At 40.3% G+C, this 16,518-nt stretch overlaps 1 protein-coding gene across 1 annotated transcript in view; it reads left to right on the plus strand.

Annotated features, from left to right (window-relative positions):
• Nucleotides 1–6,448: 6,448 nt before the first annotated feature.
• The window catches only part of CERK (ceramide kinase), a 42,163-nt gene continuing 32,093 nt past the window's right edge, over nucleotides 6,449–16,518 (plus strand). The window contains exons 1-2 of the mRNA XM_066318603.1: nucleotides 6,449–6,700; nucleotides 15,354–15,467. Of these exons, the coding sequence (XP_066174700.1) occupies nucleotides 6,562–6,700; nucleotides 15,354–15,467 (253 nt within the window). The 5' untranslated portion in view covers nucleotides 6,449–6,561. The remainder of the gene's footprint in view (nucleotides 6,701–15,353; nucleotides 15,468–16,518) is intronic.

The raw sequence follows: 16,518 nt of genomic DNA on the forward strand, positions 1-16,518 counted from the left end.
TTATACTCAAAATGTATAAAAGTTAATACATATAAGGGAGGTTGCTATTGAACATAATACATAGTTTGATAATACTTAGATATCAGAACTATAAAAAATTATCTGCTTGCCCAGAGTTACGGCCTCTTAGAGCTCTTCTCGAGGACTGGTCTCTGTACATGGTTCTGTAAAAAACACCTGGGCATGCTCCAGGCAAGGTCTGCATATGCCTGGTAAAGAGCAGTTTTTCTGCAGCTTTGAGGGACTGGAAGTATCAACAAAGCAAATCTTGTAGAGAAAAATAGACTCTTATTATGCAGTCGAGAAGTGGACAGAGAAGAGAAACTTTCTGATGTCACCAGCACTTTCTTCATGGACAGACAGAATCATAGAGTGCTTTGGGTTAGAAGGGACCTCAAGTATCTCATTCCAACCCCCCTGCCTTGGGCAGGGACATCTTTCACTAGACGAGGTTGCACAAGGCCCCATCCAACACTTGAACACTTCCCAAGATGGGACATCCACAGCTTCTCTGGGCAACCCATGCCAGTGCCTCACCACTACCACCCTCACAGGAGAGAATCTCTTCCTAGTATCCAGTCTAAACCTACCATTTTTCAGTGTAAAACCATTCCCCCTTGTCATCTCGCTCCACGCCACTGTAAAAAGTCCCTCCCCAGCTTTCTTGTAGGACTCCTTTAGGTACTGGAAGGTTGGTCTGACACTGCCAAAGAGCATCAACATTTTGGCAGATAAGGACCTTTAGATTTCATTGTTTTCAAAAGGATGCAGACAGTTGAGGGGGAGGAGGGTCTTACATCTCCTCTAGTACTTTGGTTGAGACTGATAATTAAAATAGAAATAAGGAACTAAACAAAGAAACACAAATCAGCATTTCTGTGTGTATCCATAGGTGGGAGCCACAGCTACAACACCTTGAAACAAATAATACTTTGTATTTTTCACAGTGATAGGCAGTTTATGCAGAGAATATACAGGGAGGTTTGAGCTTTGGAAGAAAGGAAGTATTTAGTAAATTTCCATGCTTCAAGAACAGCATGTAACATTTCCCTTCGCAAGAAAACAAAGTACCTTCTGGATCTCTTCCCACATTCTGCTCTATATCAACAACTTTCTCTCAATTACCTTTTGGCTCAAGTGAATAAAGGGCTGCAATCATCCTTTTTAACAAGCCTTTAAAATTGCTCTTTTTTTTTTTCCCCAGATCATTTCCAACAACAAATGCAATTTAAGCTTTTATGATAAAAGTGTAGAAGAGCTTTAAAATAGCTCAGGTATTTTTCTAGAGAAGGTGATGTAATTCTTTCCATCAGCAGAAAGAATATTTTACTCATGCTTTAGTCTTTGTTTGCTGATAAGTAGAAAAGGAATTAGAATATTAGTCAGCATTTTAATATTTTGTATGAATTATTTTCCTCTGTTTTATTATCTTTGTCTGCTAGTTTTCATTTTCCAAAAGTATTTCAATTGCCAGATTTGACCTCTTGGTGTATTTACAGTGTTTTAATGTGATTTGTTTGTGTATTTGAGAACAGAATTTGATTCATGTGTAAGTACTTCAATTTGCCTGACATGAACTGAGATAAAGTTTTTTTATGACTCTCCAGCAGCCTTCTGAAAACTTTCTTGGGGTATTTTTTTTTGGAAGAAAGGAAATACTTCATAGTTACTTCTGGGCAGTGGAAATGAAAAAACATATACAAAAATGTAAAATTCCTTTTGTGATTTTGGTTCCAGTTTTAAATTCTTGAGCAATGAGATTAAAGTTTCACTTCTGCACTAGCTGTCATTTGGACAAAACCACAACTGACTCTCGTATACATATTCAAGGAACAATATTAGGAACTCCTTCACTGATCTTGAACTTCCTTCTCTTCCCTCAGTGGGACTGAGCATAACTGCAGATGTTCCTTGGGACATGGAGGAGTCCTTGAGGCAGCAACAATCTCCCTGGAAGCACTGGGTACAGCAGCTGAAGGGCTCCCTTATGTGTCTCTGACTAGTTGTGTTTTTCAGAGCTCCTGCTACAAATCTGTGATTCCCTCTAGAATTCCAACACATAACTGAATAGAGTGGCTAATTATGGTGGAATATGATTCTTCTTTGTTCTTCAGCATACTTATGTAAGAATTATCTAGCTTTCACTGTGGTTAAGATCTTTTTCACTTTAGACTCACTCTCTCAGATAAAATTGAATACATAGTGCTTTCTACCTCTGCCAAAATACTACAAGGACATGCTTGATTTTCGCTATGGAAAATAAATTAGTTGCAGGATCCTAATGAAGAAGTACACCTGGAAGAGATTTGGAAGAGTGATAGCTGGAGTTTGTAATGATTTAAATCAATATCTTGATAATGTAGGTCATGCTGAAGAATATGTCTCTGCTGCTGTTGATTAAATAGACGTACCTGCTGAGAAGGGTTCCTTAATTGACTGCCTGCATTATCATGTAATGATCCTGTTCAGTATAGCAGAGTGGCTAGACTTAAGTACCTTTTATAGAGATCTCAGAGTCATAGAATGATTTCCTGCTTCCACTACTCCAGCCTGCCCAAAGCCCCATCACACCTGGACTCAAACACCTCTAGGGATGGAGCATCACAACTTCTCTAAGCAAACCTGTTTCCAGTGCCTCACCACTCTAGGTGGGGTCTCACAAAAGCAGCATAAAGGGGGAGAAATGCCTCCCAGGATGAGGCAGGCTGGCCACACTTCTTTTGATTTAGCCCAGGATACAGCTGGTATTCTGGGCTGCAAGAATGCCTTGCCAGGTCATGTTCAATTTTTCATCCCAAATCTTTCTCCTCAGGGCTGCTCTCAATGCCTTCAACCCCCATCTTGTATTGACACTGGTGATTACCCTGACCCAGGTGTGGGACCTTGCACCTTCCCATGTTGAACTTACTGAAGTTTGCAAGGGCCCACTCTTCAAGGCTGTCAGATCCCTCTGGATGGCACCCCTTCCCTCAGGAGTAACAGCTGTATCACTTAACTTGGTGTCATTTGAGATGAATGACCTACTCTAAACTCAGACACTGAGGACAGAAACTTGGCTTTAAACACTGTGTTGTTTTCTAAATAGGTAGTAAATGTATCATAGCAATCAACTTTTAAGTTGTGCTGCCTTCCTGCATTCTTCCCTTTTGACATTGTGAATGGTACTTGTTATGCAATGTATTATTGTTCTCAAGTTAACTACAATTGCAACCTTTCATGTGGCCTCTCTGGACCTGTGAATAAAGTGAGGTGTTTTTACAACCATGCCATTTCTCAGGGTATAGCCCTGTGATGGGGTGTCTTTACCACCAAGGCAATTAATCCTGCAATTTACTGGCATCACTGTATCCACAGTAATGTCCCCTTAGTGGTAATTAAAGGCTTAGGTAATAAGTAGTAAAACAATAATTGATGTGTGTGCTTTAGTCTACTTAATCAGTCATCCTTTAGAAATTATTTCTCTGTTACAATCAGGGAAGAAAAACATAAAGCACTAAAACTGATTGAAAATAAAAATGTGTTGGCTCAAATTTGACCTTTACTTTCTAGAGACAGATGCACTCATTAATGATATTCAGAGAACTACCAGAGAGTACCAGAGCAGACCCAACAAAGCACAGGTAAGAATTCCTGCAAGACATTCCTGTAGCAGCATGGAGCATCCCAAATCATGGGCTCCTCAACACTAGAGAGAGACATGTTACTCCTGGAGCAGGTCCAGTGAAGGGCAACAAAGATGATTAAGGGACTGGAGAATCTCTCTTATGAGGAAACGCTGAGGAAAAAGGGCCTTTTCAGTCTTGAGAAGAAAAGAACAAGAGCAGACCTCATTGATGTATAAAAATATCTGGAGGGTGGGTATCAAGATGGAGCCAGGCTCTGCTCGGTGGTGCCAAGCGATAGGACAAGAGGCAACAGACAGAAACTGATGCAGAGGAAGTTTCCACCTGAATATGTGGAACAACTTCTTTACTGTCAAGCTGACCATGGACTGGATCAAGTTGCTCAGAGAGGTTGTGGAGCTTCCCTCACTGGAGATTTTCAAGAACCATCTTGGTGCAATTCTGTTGCACCAAGAGCAGGAAGGTTGAACCAGGCGACCCACTGTGATCTCTTTCAATCTTATCCATTCTGTGATTCTGTGAACAAAACACTAAAACAGTGTGCAAGGAAGAAAAAAAGTGGCTTTTTCTTATCTGAAAAATTAAGAAATGTGGATGCCATTCCTGCTAGTGGTGCTAGTCACCTTAGTAGGTTTTTAACAGACCAGAGAATACTTTAGCAGTTCTCTATTTTACAGTTCAAGACTCTAGCCTTAAGTAAGCAAAAAGGACTTTTCAAATTAATAAGAATAAAAAGAAATCATCATAGGCAGGAATGGTAAGAGGAATAAACTTTTTACTTCGTCAGCTAACATGGATCACAGTGTAAGAATATTGATTCTGGTGACTGTAGGCTATAAAATATTAAATCTACTTTGCCCACTGGAGAAATGATAAATAAGTACCTCTGTATAATATTTTTAAGATAACAGCTTTGTATTAGTGATCCATTCAATCTTGCAGCATGTCTGAAGGGTTCAACAGCAAAAGCCTCCTGCTGGAGGGAGCTCGTGTTGGAGGAGGGGAAAGACTCCTCTCCCTGCAGTGGCAGAAGCAATGTGTGATGCTTTCATTTCCCTGCCTTTGCAGGGGAGGAGGTAGAGCTGGGAATAAGAGAGGGGTGGAGGAAGGTGTTTTTAAGGTCTTACTTTATTTCTCATTATTCTGCTATAATTTTCTTAGTAATAAATTCAATTAACATCTCTACTTTGAGCATGTTTGTTCTGTGAAAGCATTTGGTGAGTGATCTCTCTCTGTCTTTATCTCAGTCATGAACACTTTGTTACATTTTCTCTCCCTTTCCAGCTACAGAAGGGAACAATAGGCTTTTCTGGGTGCCTGGCACCCAAACAGGGCCAACCTGCCACACCATGCAAATGCAACATGGATGATAAGGGATGATTTAGGTGGCAAAATACAAGGAATGGGTGAGATATTAATGACTGCTCAGAACTGCACTTAGCAGACTATTGTTCACAATGGATTTTTGCAACAAACTTTAAGTTTCAGTATAAAGAGCTCTACAGGTGTTTGTGGAGGCACAGATTAAAAAATGCAAAGAACAAAACAACTGACAAAGTATTCCTTGAAATTGTGGAAGTGTGGCATACCTAGGTTTGTTCCCAATAAAGGCAGTATCTTCTCTTTCAAGGGCAGAGGAAAGACTATTGGAATGACTGTGATAGATGACAAACTAGCATTTGTGGTACAGGAAGACTATCTTCAACATGCAACATGGATGACAGTGCCTAGCTCATTTGTTTTCAGAAGATGATATCATAGAATCAGAGAATGGAATAGGTTAGGCAGGACCTTAAAGATCATGTATTTCCAAACCCCCTGCCATGTGCAGGGACACCTTCCACTGGCCTTGAACACTTCCAGGAATGGAGCATCCTCAGCTTCTCTGGGCAACCTGTTCCAGCGTCTCATTACCCTCACAGTAAGGAATTTCTTCCTAACATCTAATCTAAACCTACCCTCTTTCAATTTAAAGTTATTCTCCCTCATAAATGTGTAAAGTCATTCCCCCATGTAAAACGTGAGTGAAATGTGAGTATATTATAAGGTACAGAGCAGAGCTGAAATGCAGAAGCTTTTTCAGCCTGAGCACAGCCAGCTGGAGTGCTTGCCCTGGGCTGGACCCGGGTAAGAACAGACCGGAGACATTTGCTATTAAACCCTGTAGAAAGTACTCAGATTCGGAGGAAGGTTGGGAATGGGTACTGCTGCTCGCTCTGGCCCGTAATTTTGGTAGGATGCTGATGGTTATACGCCTCAGCAACACTAAGGAGGGAAGGCAGCAAGGAATTAAGAGCTCGATCATAGTGAATTACTCTGCCTATACTGAAGGCAAACCCAAAACGTTTTTATGTAAAGGGAGGTAAAGTCAGATGGAGAGGTTTGTATCACCAGATATTAATATGTACCCATTGCATTTTCACTGTCTAAAGAGTGAGCATGACACTGTAACACTGACAAAGGTGCAAACCCCCCACGAAAGCAATCGCAGCCCCGGAGTCTGTGCCCGGAGCCGGGGGCTCGGGGCCAGCGAGGCCCAGCCGGGGGTGGCAGGGCAGGGTTCTCTCTCTCCCCGGCGGGATGAGCACCCGGGATGAGCACACTGCCCGAGCACACAGCCCGAGCACACAGCCCGAGCACACAGCCCCAGCACCAGGTCGGAACACCCGGCCCCGGCACCCGGCCCCGGCACACGGCCCCAGCACCAAGCCCGAACACACGGCCACAGCACACGGCCCCGGCCCCGCTGCCCGCCCCTCCCGGCGCCGATGCGGGCGGCGCGGCCCCGCCCCGGTGCTGGCGTAGCGCTGACGCCGCTCCCGCCCGGGGCCGCGGCGGGCCGGGGGCGCCGTTAGCAGCTGCTGGGCTCGGCCCGCGGCGCCCGCCCGCTCCCCGGGCCATGCGGTAGCGGCCGCGGCGGGCCGGGCTCTCGGCGGCCATGGAGCGGCTCCCCGGCGGCCGCCGGCCCCGGCTCGCGTCCTCGCTGGGGCTGGGGCGGTGCTCCTGGGAGGTCACCTTAGACGAGGAGCGGGGGCGGCTGGCCTGGAGCGACCCCCGCCCGCCGCGCCGCGTCCGCGGTGAGTGGGGCGGGCGGGGGCCGGGGCGCACCTGCCGCGGCCCGGGGCGGGCCCGGGCCCGAGGGGCTGCTGCCCTCGGCGGCGGGGCAAGGGCGGCTGCCGGCGGGGGCGGCCTGCGGCCGGGGCTCCTCGAGCATCCGGAGAGCTCCGCCGGCGGGAGCGCTTCCTGCGCCCGGGCGCCTGTGCGTCGCCTCCGGGGTGCAGAGTCCGGCTGCGGGCGGAGGGCGGCTCGGAGCGGGGACATGCGGGCGGGACGGTCCGCGGCCGTGCTGAGCGCTGCGGGCTGTGCTTCCCAAACAAAGCCGGGAGCTGCTCTGGCTGAGCCGCAGCCCGGCCGAGCATCCGCTCCGAGCGTGCCGCTGGCGGCGCCGGGGGACGGACACCTGTCCCCGCATCTGCCCGGCAAACACAGACTCCTTCGGCCGCGGCCCCTGGTTCCTTGGCGCCCCGGGTACGGAGAGGCGTCTAGGTTAATGTACTGTAAGGAGTCGTAGCCGTACATGAGAGACTTATGACACCTTAAAAGCGGTTTTGGTTCTTTTAGTTACAACAAGACTTGTGGTTAAAAACACGTTCATACTGAGGCAGCGTATTAGGCGATGGCTTCTTTTGTTGGGTGTTTTTTTTTTTTTATTTTGGATCTTTTAGTTTGGTGGTTGTTTGTTTGTTTTTGGGGGGTTTTGGGGGTTTTTTGTTTGTTTGTTTTTTGAGCTTTTTAAAAACTCTTAGCTTTCTTAGGGGCTTAGTGGAAATTTTACAAAGAAAGTTTAACTTTTGAGATTCACTGGTTTGGAAATATTTAATGTAGGCTACTAATTTGGTAGTGTGGTTACAAAGATTTCTGTAGTTCCCCTTTTGTGCAGTTAGCATGGTGTGGATGTACAAAACTATGCCAACTGCACAGAAGGGGTATTATAGAAACGGGAGAAGTCACTGATGAAAATACCTGAAAAAAATTCAGATTAACTTCTGAGAATGGTAGCATATCAAACTTTCTACTGTACTTTTAAGAGGTATTTTTTCAGGGTCTTTGACCTTGGGGGTTTTATATAGTAATTATTCCCATTGCTAATGTAGCCATATTAACATGGCATGTGAACATTTGAAAATGTGTAATGCCCTTTTTTTCACAGCAGCTGCTATAGAGTTGGAAACTGTTTTCATCCTCATTTTAGAGGTTGCAGGACCTGAGACAGTGAGAAACTAATAATAGAAAGGCTGATTAGAAGTTTTATCTAAGAAAGGTTTGAATATAGATGTTTCCAATCCTAGGCAAGTCCCCAAACTTAAATAAATACTCCATTCTTAGCATGTACATGTGTTAAATATTTTTCAGGTTTTATCATAATATCTTATTAGCCTGAAACTTTTTTCAAAAAGGTGAGGGGAAAAAGGAGAAAGAGAACTCAAGAATTCTAAGAATTTGGTGTTACAGTTTACATAACTGAGATTTGGTTATCTTTGAAGTACTACCCTTCTTATTCATAATATAAAAATAGAGTTTATTATCCTTCCCTTGCTATTGTGCAAGTAGTTTGACATAATCTAATGATTATCCTTAATACTGATGAAAAAAGTAATCAAAAATTCTTGAACTTTTCTCAGTTAAACGAACTTAAGACTTTAAGGACAAATTGATTCTTTAGTTCTGCCAAGCTTAATACATTGTTAAGAAAAGCAGGCAGTATACTTTTCAAATAAATTTAGCGTAGATAAAGGTACCTGGTTCTTAAATTGAAAATAGAAAGTTTCAAGGTCTTTTGGGATAATTGCTCCCACTAGGTAAAATAGCGCCTTCTTTGGACATAATTTGGTCAAATTGTGTAAAATCCTTCTAAAAATGCCTTTGCAAAGTCACTAGGAGATTGATGTGTAGGCTAGAGCAAGATCAAGGGGAGTGACACACTAGCTCTCTCATGAGCACTCTGAAGTTTACAGCTGCTTGCAGTTGTGAATTTTAACTACTTTTTAAGTTGTAAGTTTTCTTGCTTTGCTCCTGGAAGACTAAAGGATGTATGAACCTGCCCTGAAGCAGGTTCCAAATATCAGAATCCTGGGAATGGTGGAAGGAGAGTGGGACACAGTAAATTAGAGTTTGTATGTGGCAGTTTCTGAAGTAGTACCCAGCTGGAGGTGCCCTAAGAGGCAAGTGTGTTTACTGAGTGCAGCCACTGTCTTGTAGCACAGCTCTTTACTAGAGTTTAAAAAACATGATGTGAAATCACAAGAGAAAAGAGAAGAAAAAGAAATGCCTAAGTGTTCTGGAGGCACTGGTATAATTTATGTAGGGATCAATACAATAGATAATGTACCTTCTCTTCTTAACACCCTCATTAATTCATGTGTTCCCTGCACTCAAGCTTTAATATCATCTCAGTTTTGTACTGCTGCACTGTTGTCTCCAAGCTCTTTTTAAGAGCTGTGATGATTCATTGTGTTCTCTACAATTATTTTGGAAATATGAGCAGCATACATGACAATATATAAATAAACTTAATAATATGGAAGATGGTTAGTTAGAAGCCTATAATTTCAGAAGAGTTGCTTGACCAAGATTGGTATCTTTCTGCCATTTAGCCTTTGACTACATGACTACACTGTGTCTAAATACAGACTAAATTATGCAGTATGAAAGTGCTACATTTCTTGTTTAGTAGGTAGCTATTACAGTGAAGCAGTTGTCTTTAAACTGTAAAAACACAGGGCTACTTATTTTCAGAGCATTTATTACTGTCTTGAATTTAGGTATATAAGTAAAAATTGTTTGGTATATGTTTTTACAGTGTTTTCAGACTTTGAGGCATATACAGGACTAGATCTATAGCTAGGTGTATTGTAGAAGGGTTGAAATGTTTACCTTTCCCTGTTGCAACCAAATCAAGAACAGATAGGAAACAACACAGACTTTGTACTGTTGTCCAGGAAAATATAGATTTAGAGAGTATGGGGAGATTCTTCTGTTTCCTCATCTCTGTACAGTGAGATATATATATATATATATAAAATACATGTATGTATTTAAATCCTATTCTGTCAAAATGTGGAAGTATTAATTCAAGAGAATTCTTTTTAGTGCAATCATTTGGAAGATACCAACAATAACAAAAACATCAAATGTTTGTTCAAGTCATGGTGCATTTTTAAATTCTGAAGTACACTTTATTCCTACTGTTGGACTTTGTTTAACAGCATCATGGTTTCAAGTTCTCTCTTCAGCGTAATCAGGTTCCTGTTTCCTGTTCTTAGATGGTTAGATGTGTTTGAACTTATAGGAAGAAGTTTTACCTCTGAATTTTCATGTGTTTCTCTGTGACTTTCAGCTATGCATCTTTTTTCCTTAGGAATTCCTTCATCCTCAAATTTTCTAATGAACATTATTTTTTAACCTTGTAACATTTCTCCACGAAAATTAGTCATGAATCATAAACACTGTATGCAAAGCTGGTCAGCTAAATTGTTCTGTTATTTCCTTCATGCTGATGACACAGTCAGGTTTTTCTCAATTAACACATGATAAAACTTTTTGTACCAAATCCAGAGTAGAGTGTATAATGTATGTATGTACTTAGAGGTATTTCAGAAGCATTGGCTAAGGCTTTATTGTGCCTGGCATTAAAACATTACAAATACAGAATGAGATTCTCCTGTCATTTTTCTAGTTTTTTTTTTTTTTTTTTTTCTAAAGTACAAGTATGATGGGGATGACCAAACTAGACCCTGAACTCTATTCCTTCACTTAAGATGTGTGATTTCTTTTAGCCTATGTGTTTCAGAATTCTCTTCCATGTGTCTTTTCCAAAGCAGCCATCTGAGGAAGACTCAGAACTAACAACTCAGACTCAGCCCTGATGTAATTCTGGTGGATTCGAAAGAAAGCTCAGTTTGATAAACAGGGTGATAAACAGGGTGGGCCAGCTTGGCAACAAGGTCTGTCCAGCACCTCGCATTTGCAGAGTGTTGGCACATCCTTAGTCAAGGTCATTTGTCATCAGTCATTCCTGCCTGGCAATGGGCGTGTGCAGAAATGTGAACCGTGTTTCCCTATAGGCAATGCCACAACTACATTGCACAAGTAGGATGTGGGCAATAATTGCTCCAGCAGGCATTGCTTCTTTGGATTGTGGTGTCTTCTGGAAGATACTTTTTTCAAATAGGAATGCACACTGCATTAAACAATACGTGTTCTTTAGCATACAACTTTTTGCTGGGCTGTTTCTCCCCTTAAGTGCATCTTACTCCCTGCTTTATCCTTGAAATATTTATTGTTGAGCAGAAAAGATTTTATTTAGAAATGCAGAAGAAACAATCGAAAGACATTCAATGGTACGATTTAAATACTCAAATTGACTTGAGTTCAAATTGCTGTGTTTTGATTCAGATTCATGTGATGTGAAGTAACTGTGTGATCATAGTAGAAACTGGTCTGTTGATTTACAAAGTACTTGAAGATGTAATTTAAAATAATAAGGCAAATTTCCTTGTACATGGTGGAACCTTGGTCTTTGGATATTTCTATGACTCCTCCACAGTTTTGATTTAAATCTATCATGTTACCTTTTTTTCTTCCCCCTCCCTTAGGATGTGAATTGTCAGTAATTCTGCTCTATATTCTACCTTTCCTAGTGTTTATTAAACACAGCTTTCTGTAATGCATGATTGGTATAATACCATGTACCTTCTGATATAAAGTATTCCCCTTCTCCTGCTTTTAGGTGAAGGCAAACTTAAACCTGAAAGCTTGACCCTTCATGTGGGCTCTAACAGCGAATTAGTTTTCAGAGTGACTAAAAATACACTTTTCTTTAAACCTATATCTCAGCTTTTTACTTTTAAGTCATGAGAATATGCTAACAGTTTAATTCTAAATGCCACTCCATCTGTGTGGGCCTCAGCTGAATTTTAAGAATAAACCAAGTGCTGTGATCAGCAATGTTTTTGTGCCTGTGCATGTGTCTAGGTTGCTTTGAGCTACCACATTTGTGAGGGGGATGTTTAGTCTGTAGGAGATGTAGCTGGCAGTGATGAATGAACAAGTCTTGACTGAAGTTCTGAGTGAGTGCTCATAAACTCCAGAAGTGTTCTGTGGGAGTGGCAGACTGCAATGACACACCAAAAATCTTTTCTTAACACAGAAAAACACTTCCCAACTGCTGGCTCTATTTTGCACAGAGAAAGCCCACTCTTAGTGTGCTTACCTTGGTTTTGTTTCTGTGAGGCTTTTTTTTTCTCCTCTCCCACTTGCCTAATGTGGGACAAATAATGTTCATCTAATCCAGTGGCTTTCCGATTTATCAGTTTGCTTTTAGGAAGAATGTTAAGATTAAGAGCACTGTGACCCAGAATGAGTAATGACTGGCACAGCCAGAGGGCTGAGAAGACTGTCACCTGTTTGCTGTGTGTTTTGTTTGGCTTTTTAACTTTTTACTTGGTTTTTTTGCCCATGCCCTTTCATCCACCTTCTCTGGATGGTCAGCTCTTGTCTTTTATGTGCTAGCCATTGACGATGAAATTTTTGTCTAGAAGCTGTTGTGTGCTACTTGGTTGAATAGATTGGACTGAGCCAAGTAAAGTTCTTTGTTTGACATTGTCTGAGGCCATATTTCAAACTTTTTTCATTCATGTTGATCTTGCAGTACTGCTATAAGCAACTTTTTTTGTGGAGGTTTGTTTTTTTTAATGTGGCAATATGATTTTCCACATTTTGGAAGAAACATGTAAAGGTGAAGGTCTGAGTGAACATCTTTATGCTATGTCAGTGAAATAAATATCTCATGCTACTTGATAATAGGGTAAATGCTACAAAAGTACGTGTGGGAAAGGACTATATAATTAGTACATTTGTGAACCTTCAGGAGAGGCTGGGGTAGTAGTGTTTTTTATGGGGCAAGTTTTGGTGACTAAACAGCAAAGGAACAGGACTGTTGTGCTTGTACTGAAGGTCTCAGCTTCACACTGAAAGCTTCTGCCTTCTGGGGAAAAGGAGGAGGGGTGGGACTAAGTAGTTGGTTTGCAGAGTGATTAAACAATGTTCTGTGTAGCACGAAGTCAAATAGCGATAGAGATATTTGGACTGATAGAAATTCTTGAATTCTGTTCAAACACACCAGAATTTGTTGTTATAAGCAGTGGGGAATGTTCTGAATAACACGTTATTTGAGACAGTTTTGCATCTTTCTGGCCATCTGCAATTACTGGGTTCAGTAGTGTGTGATTTGGACTGCCTTAAGATTGCAGTGTGCTGTCAGGACAGTGGAGCTGCTTGCTGCTTTTCTGGTGCTAGGTATTACTGAGGGATATAATCAGCAGAGCTGGTATTCCCAGAACAGAAACTCTTCAGATTTTCACCAAAGTCAAAGATTTACAGATGGGACGTGGGATCTGTTCTTCATTTTTGTTCCTTTGGTGTTTTCCTCCCCGCCACTGTTGAGGAATCTGTTTTTCAGATTTGTAACTCTGGTACCATAAAATGAAAAAAAAAAAAAAAAGGCATATAAACAAAAAAATATTTACTTTTTGCCTTTTTTTTGCTGTGTCTGTGAAAAGATTTGCTGGAAAATCAAAACAGTCATGCAACTGTCAGAGGGGGAACACAGAATTAGGAGAGCTTGTAAGTGGTTTCAAGGTTAATAGAAACTGTGTAATATGTCCTGAAGTATATACTCTAAAGAAATACTTTCAGTGGTACAGGTTTGGAAGCACTTTAAAATCCATTAGCTATCTCTACAGTTGGACAGCTTTATTATATAAAAAATGCCTAATGAGGCAATTACTTCAGTTGCTGCTCCCAGCATACATGCTAATAAGTATGGCCTATGTACAACTGTTTCCAAAAATGTTATTTAGAGCACTGTCATGTAAATTTTTCTCTAAATGTAGTTTCTAAGTTTTATGGCATATCTTTGAGCAGTAACAAAATAAATTACCATTTAAGTGTGATCTTTATAGGTGCAACAAATTTTCTTTCATATTTCGACATATGGATTGGTGGCAAAGCCAGTAGAAAAATAAGTAAAAGCAATTTTGGGAAAGAAAGATTAAAGGATGTGCTTCCTTTCCTTTTTTGTTCCATCTCTGTTCTGTATTTCTTTTTCCTTCGATAAATGTATAGGTTAATCATATTGAGATCCCTTAGCAGGTCTTGTATTTGTTGGAAGACTGAAGAACTGTTACTGCCCAGTACTAGATGTGGTCTTACATGTGCAGTACACATACCATACATCTCAGAGTTTATCTCTGCTGTTGGATCTTTGTAGCAGCATTATTTGACTGCTGCACTTCCCTATCATGCCTTGAATGTAGTAAATGCAATTATTATAAGCTGAAATTTGGTTTTGAGTTGAAACTTTTAAATACAGCCAGATTCCTCAGTGTAAAGTTTGAAGGGTACGTTTCTTTTGAATCATGCTGAAAAATTGTGGGAATATAAAAACACTCAATTAGTATAAATCATGTCAAATACCAAAACCCCTTAGTGAGTAGTCCACAAATTGTCAATACATGTGCTGATATATAAAGACTCTTGACTAAGCCAATTAAATAGGATGGGAAAAAATAGTAAAAGTGAATTAGTGGCGAGTGAATTGCAGTTGTCACTGGGAAGAGGTCAGGAAAACTTTTCACTCATTTTGCATTCCTCACCACTACCATTGTACTGTTGCAAAATAATGAGGAAAATGAAGTGTAGAAGAAACCCCAGTAACAATGGTATTATTGTCTATATTTTGTGTTGAGTATCTCAATATCTTGGTATCACTGTATATTTGAAAGAAGCAAGTATATTGTAATTCTTATTATAGAAGAAATTATTTACATAAGACTACATTATTATAACAATATAAATCTTTTATACATGAGTATGTATACAGAGAGCACTTGGTTGTATATAAATACAAAGCATGCATTTTAAGTTTTTGAGATGAAGTAACAACAAAGCAGCATTGAAATCAGTAATGAAAATGGGACAAAAGTCTTCAATTTGACAGGACCTAAGAGGTCTGAGATGATGTTTAGAAATTAAGAGAAAAGAGAATGAGGTTGGAAGAAATTATTTCATAGTCTGAGAGCAACAGGCCTTTAATTCTGAAAAGCAGTAGTTTTGAAGTTGATACAGGGAAAGCATTTCGCAGTACATAAACATAACATCTAGAATTCTCTTCTTAAAAGATACTAAACTTTAAAAGCTTAGTGGGATTTAAAATTTTAAGAATTCATATGAATGCCCTTTCATAAGCCAGCTACTTACTTGAGAATAACAAATAGCCTGTGTAGTCTGTGCACTAGATTTAATTGCACATTCTTTGAAATAACTTGTGCTATTCACTGAAAGTATCTGGCCTCATAGAGGGGGAAGTTTAATTACTCTGAAATCCATGTTGCTGGATTTTGGCTTCATGCAAAAATATTTTTATACATGAAATACCTAATTTTCTGAGAAGTCACAGACGTTTTAAGTACTGTTTTGGGTAGTTCATAGGTGGTTATGGATTATGTGTTTTGACTAAAGAAAGTTAAAAATATTCAGAAAATTTCTATTTATGCTCTTGGTTGTGCTTACTGAGCAACTGCTCTAATCATATGTCTATATCATATTAGGTATAGAAATAGTCAGGTGTTGTTTGAGGATTCTAATACTTAAGATCTTGTGTTCATCCAGGAAACTGTTTTGTACCCATCTCTGAGATCATTGCTGTTGAAGAAACTGAGTTTAACAAGAAACAACGTAACATTGGCAGATGGCAAAAAATGGCAATGCTACATGCTTTCACAGGTAAGGCAAGTAGCAGTCTCTGGATGCTTGTGCTTGTTATTCTGTTGAAGGTAGTTTAAGGCGGGCTCAAAAGGAATCATCAGAGTTTTGAGTTTTTTTAACAGAAATTATTTTTTTAAAAACTCCAACCCCAAATAAACAACCAACCAGAAGCCAAAGACAACCCAAACAAACACACCTGCAAAAAAAGACCCGCCCCCTCCACCAAAATCCCAAACTGAAATAAACCCAAGCAAAAGTCCCACAAAAAACAAACAAAGGAACACCCACCAAAAATCTTTTGATTTATATTTAAAGATCCTTATTTGGAAAACAAAACTCTTCCTTTAAGAAGAGTTCTTTATTTAGTTATTTTTAATGAATTTCAGAATACTGTCTGAGTGTCCACCCTAGTGTCTTTTTGCTGCTGAATGACTCTGCAACAGGACATCTGCTTTCTACTTCTTGACTACAAAATTGAGAGAGGGTGAAAGAATGAGTCCTAAATATTTAAGATTTATAAATTACCCCTAACCATCAGGATGTATGCATGAAAGTTTCTTTGTATTATCAACTGCATTCTTAAAACAAAGTGCCAGAAATAAGTGTCTGGTTTGGGAAGAGAGTGGTGACTTCTGTGCCAAAAAGATGTCATGCCAACATTTCATGTTGTGCAGTATTTTGTTCACATTTAGTCCTCCAGTAAGGGTGATTTGGGATACTTTATGTGAAGTCTAAATATAAGTTCTCAATGCACAAGAAAACAATTTTTTTTCCTCAAATTTCAGCTTTATAGAATGAAATTCATCCTGTTGGTTACATGAGAGTTGATGTCAATGTGGCTTATCTTCTTAAGCTTGTGGCTTTTTGTGTAGGTATTGCAGACGTTAATACAGATAATACATAAGCTCAGTGAACTTCTGAACAAGTCTATAATATGTCTATAATAAGTTGATGAGAAATGGCTTCTTTAAAAAGAAGCCTTTGTTTAGGTGTCTGCTGGTAGCAAGTGTTCTCACATTTTCATCTGGACTCTACAAATGTGCTGCTCATACTCTGAATGCTTCTGTCA

The sequence above is a fragment of the Sylvia atricapilla genome, chromosome 5, assembly GCF_009819655.1.
Source record: "Sylvia atricapilla isolate bSylAtr1 chromosome 5, bSylAtr1.pri, whole genome shotgun sequence".
NCBI lineage: Eukaryota > Metazoa > Chordata > Aves > Passeriformes > Sylviidae > Sylvia > Sylvia atricapilla.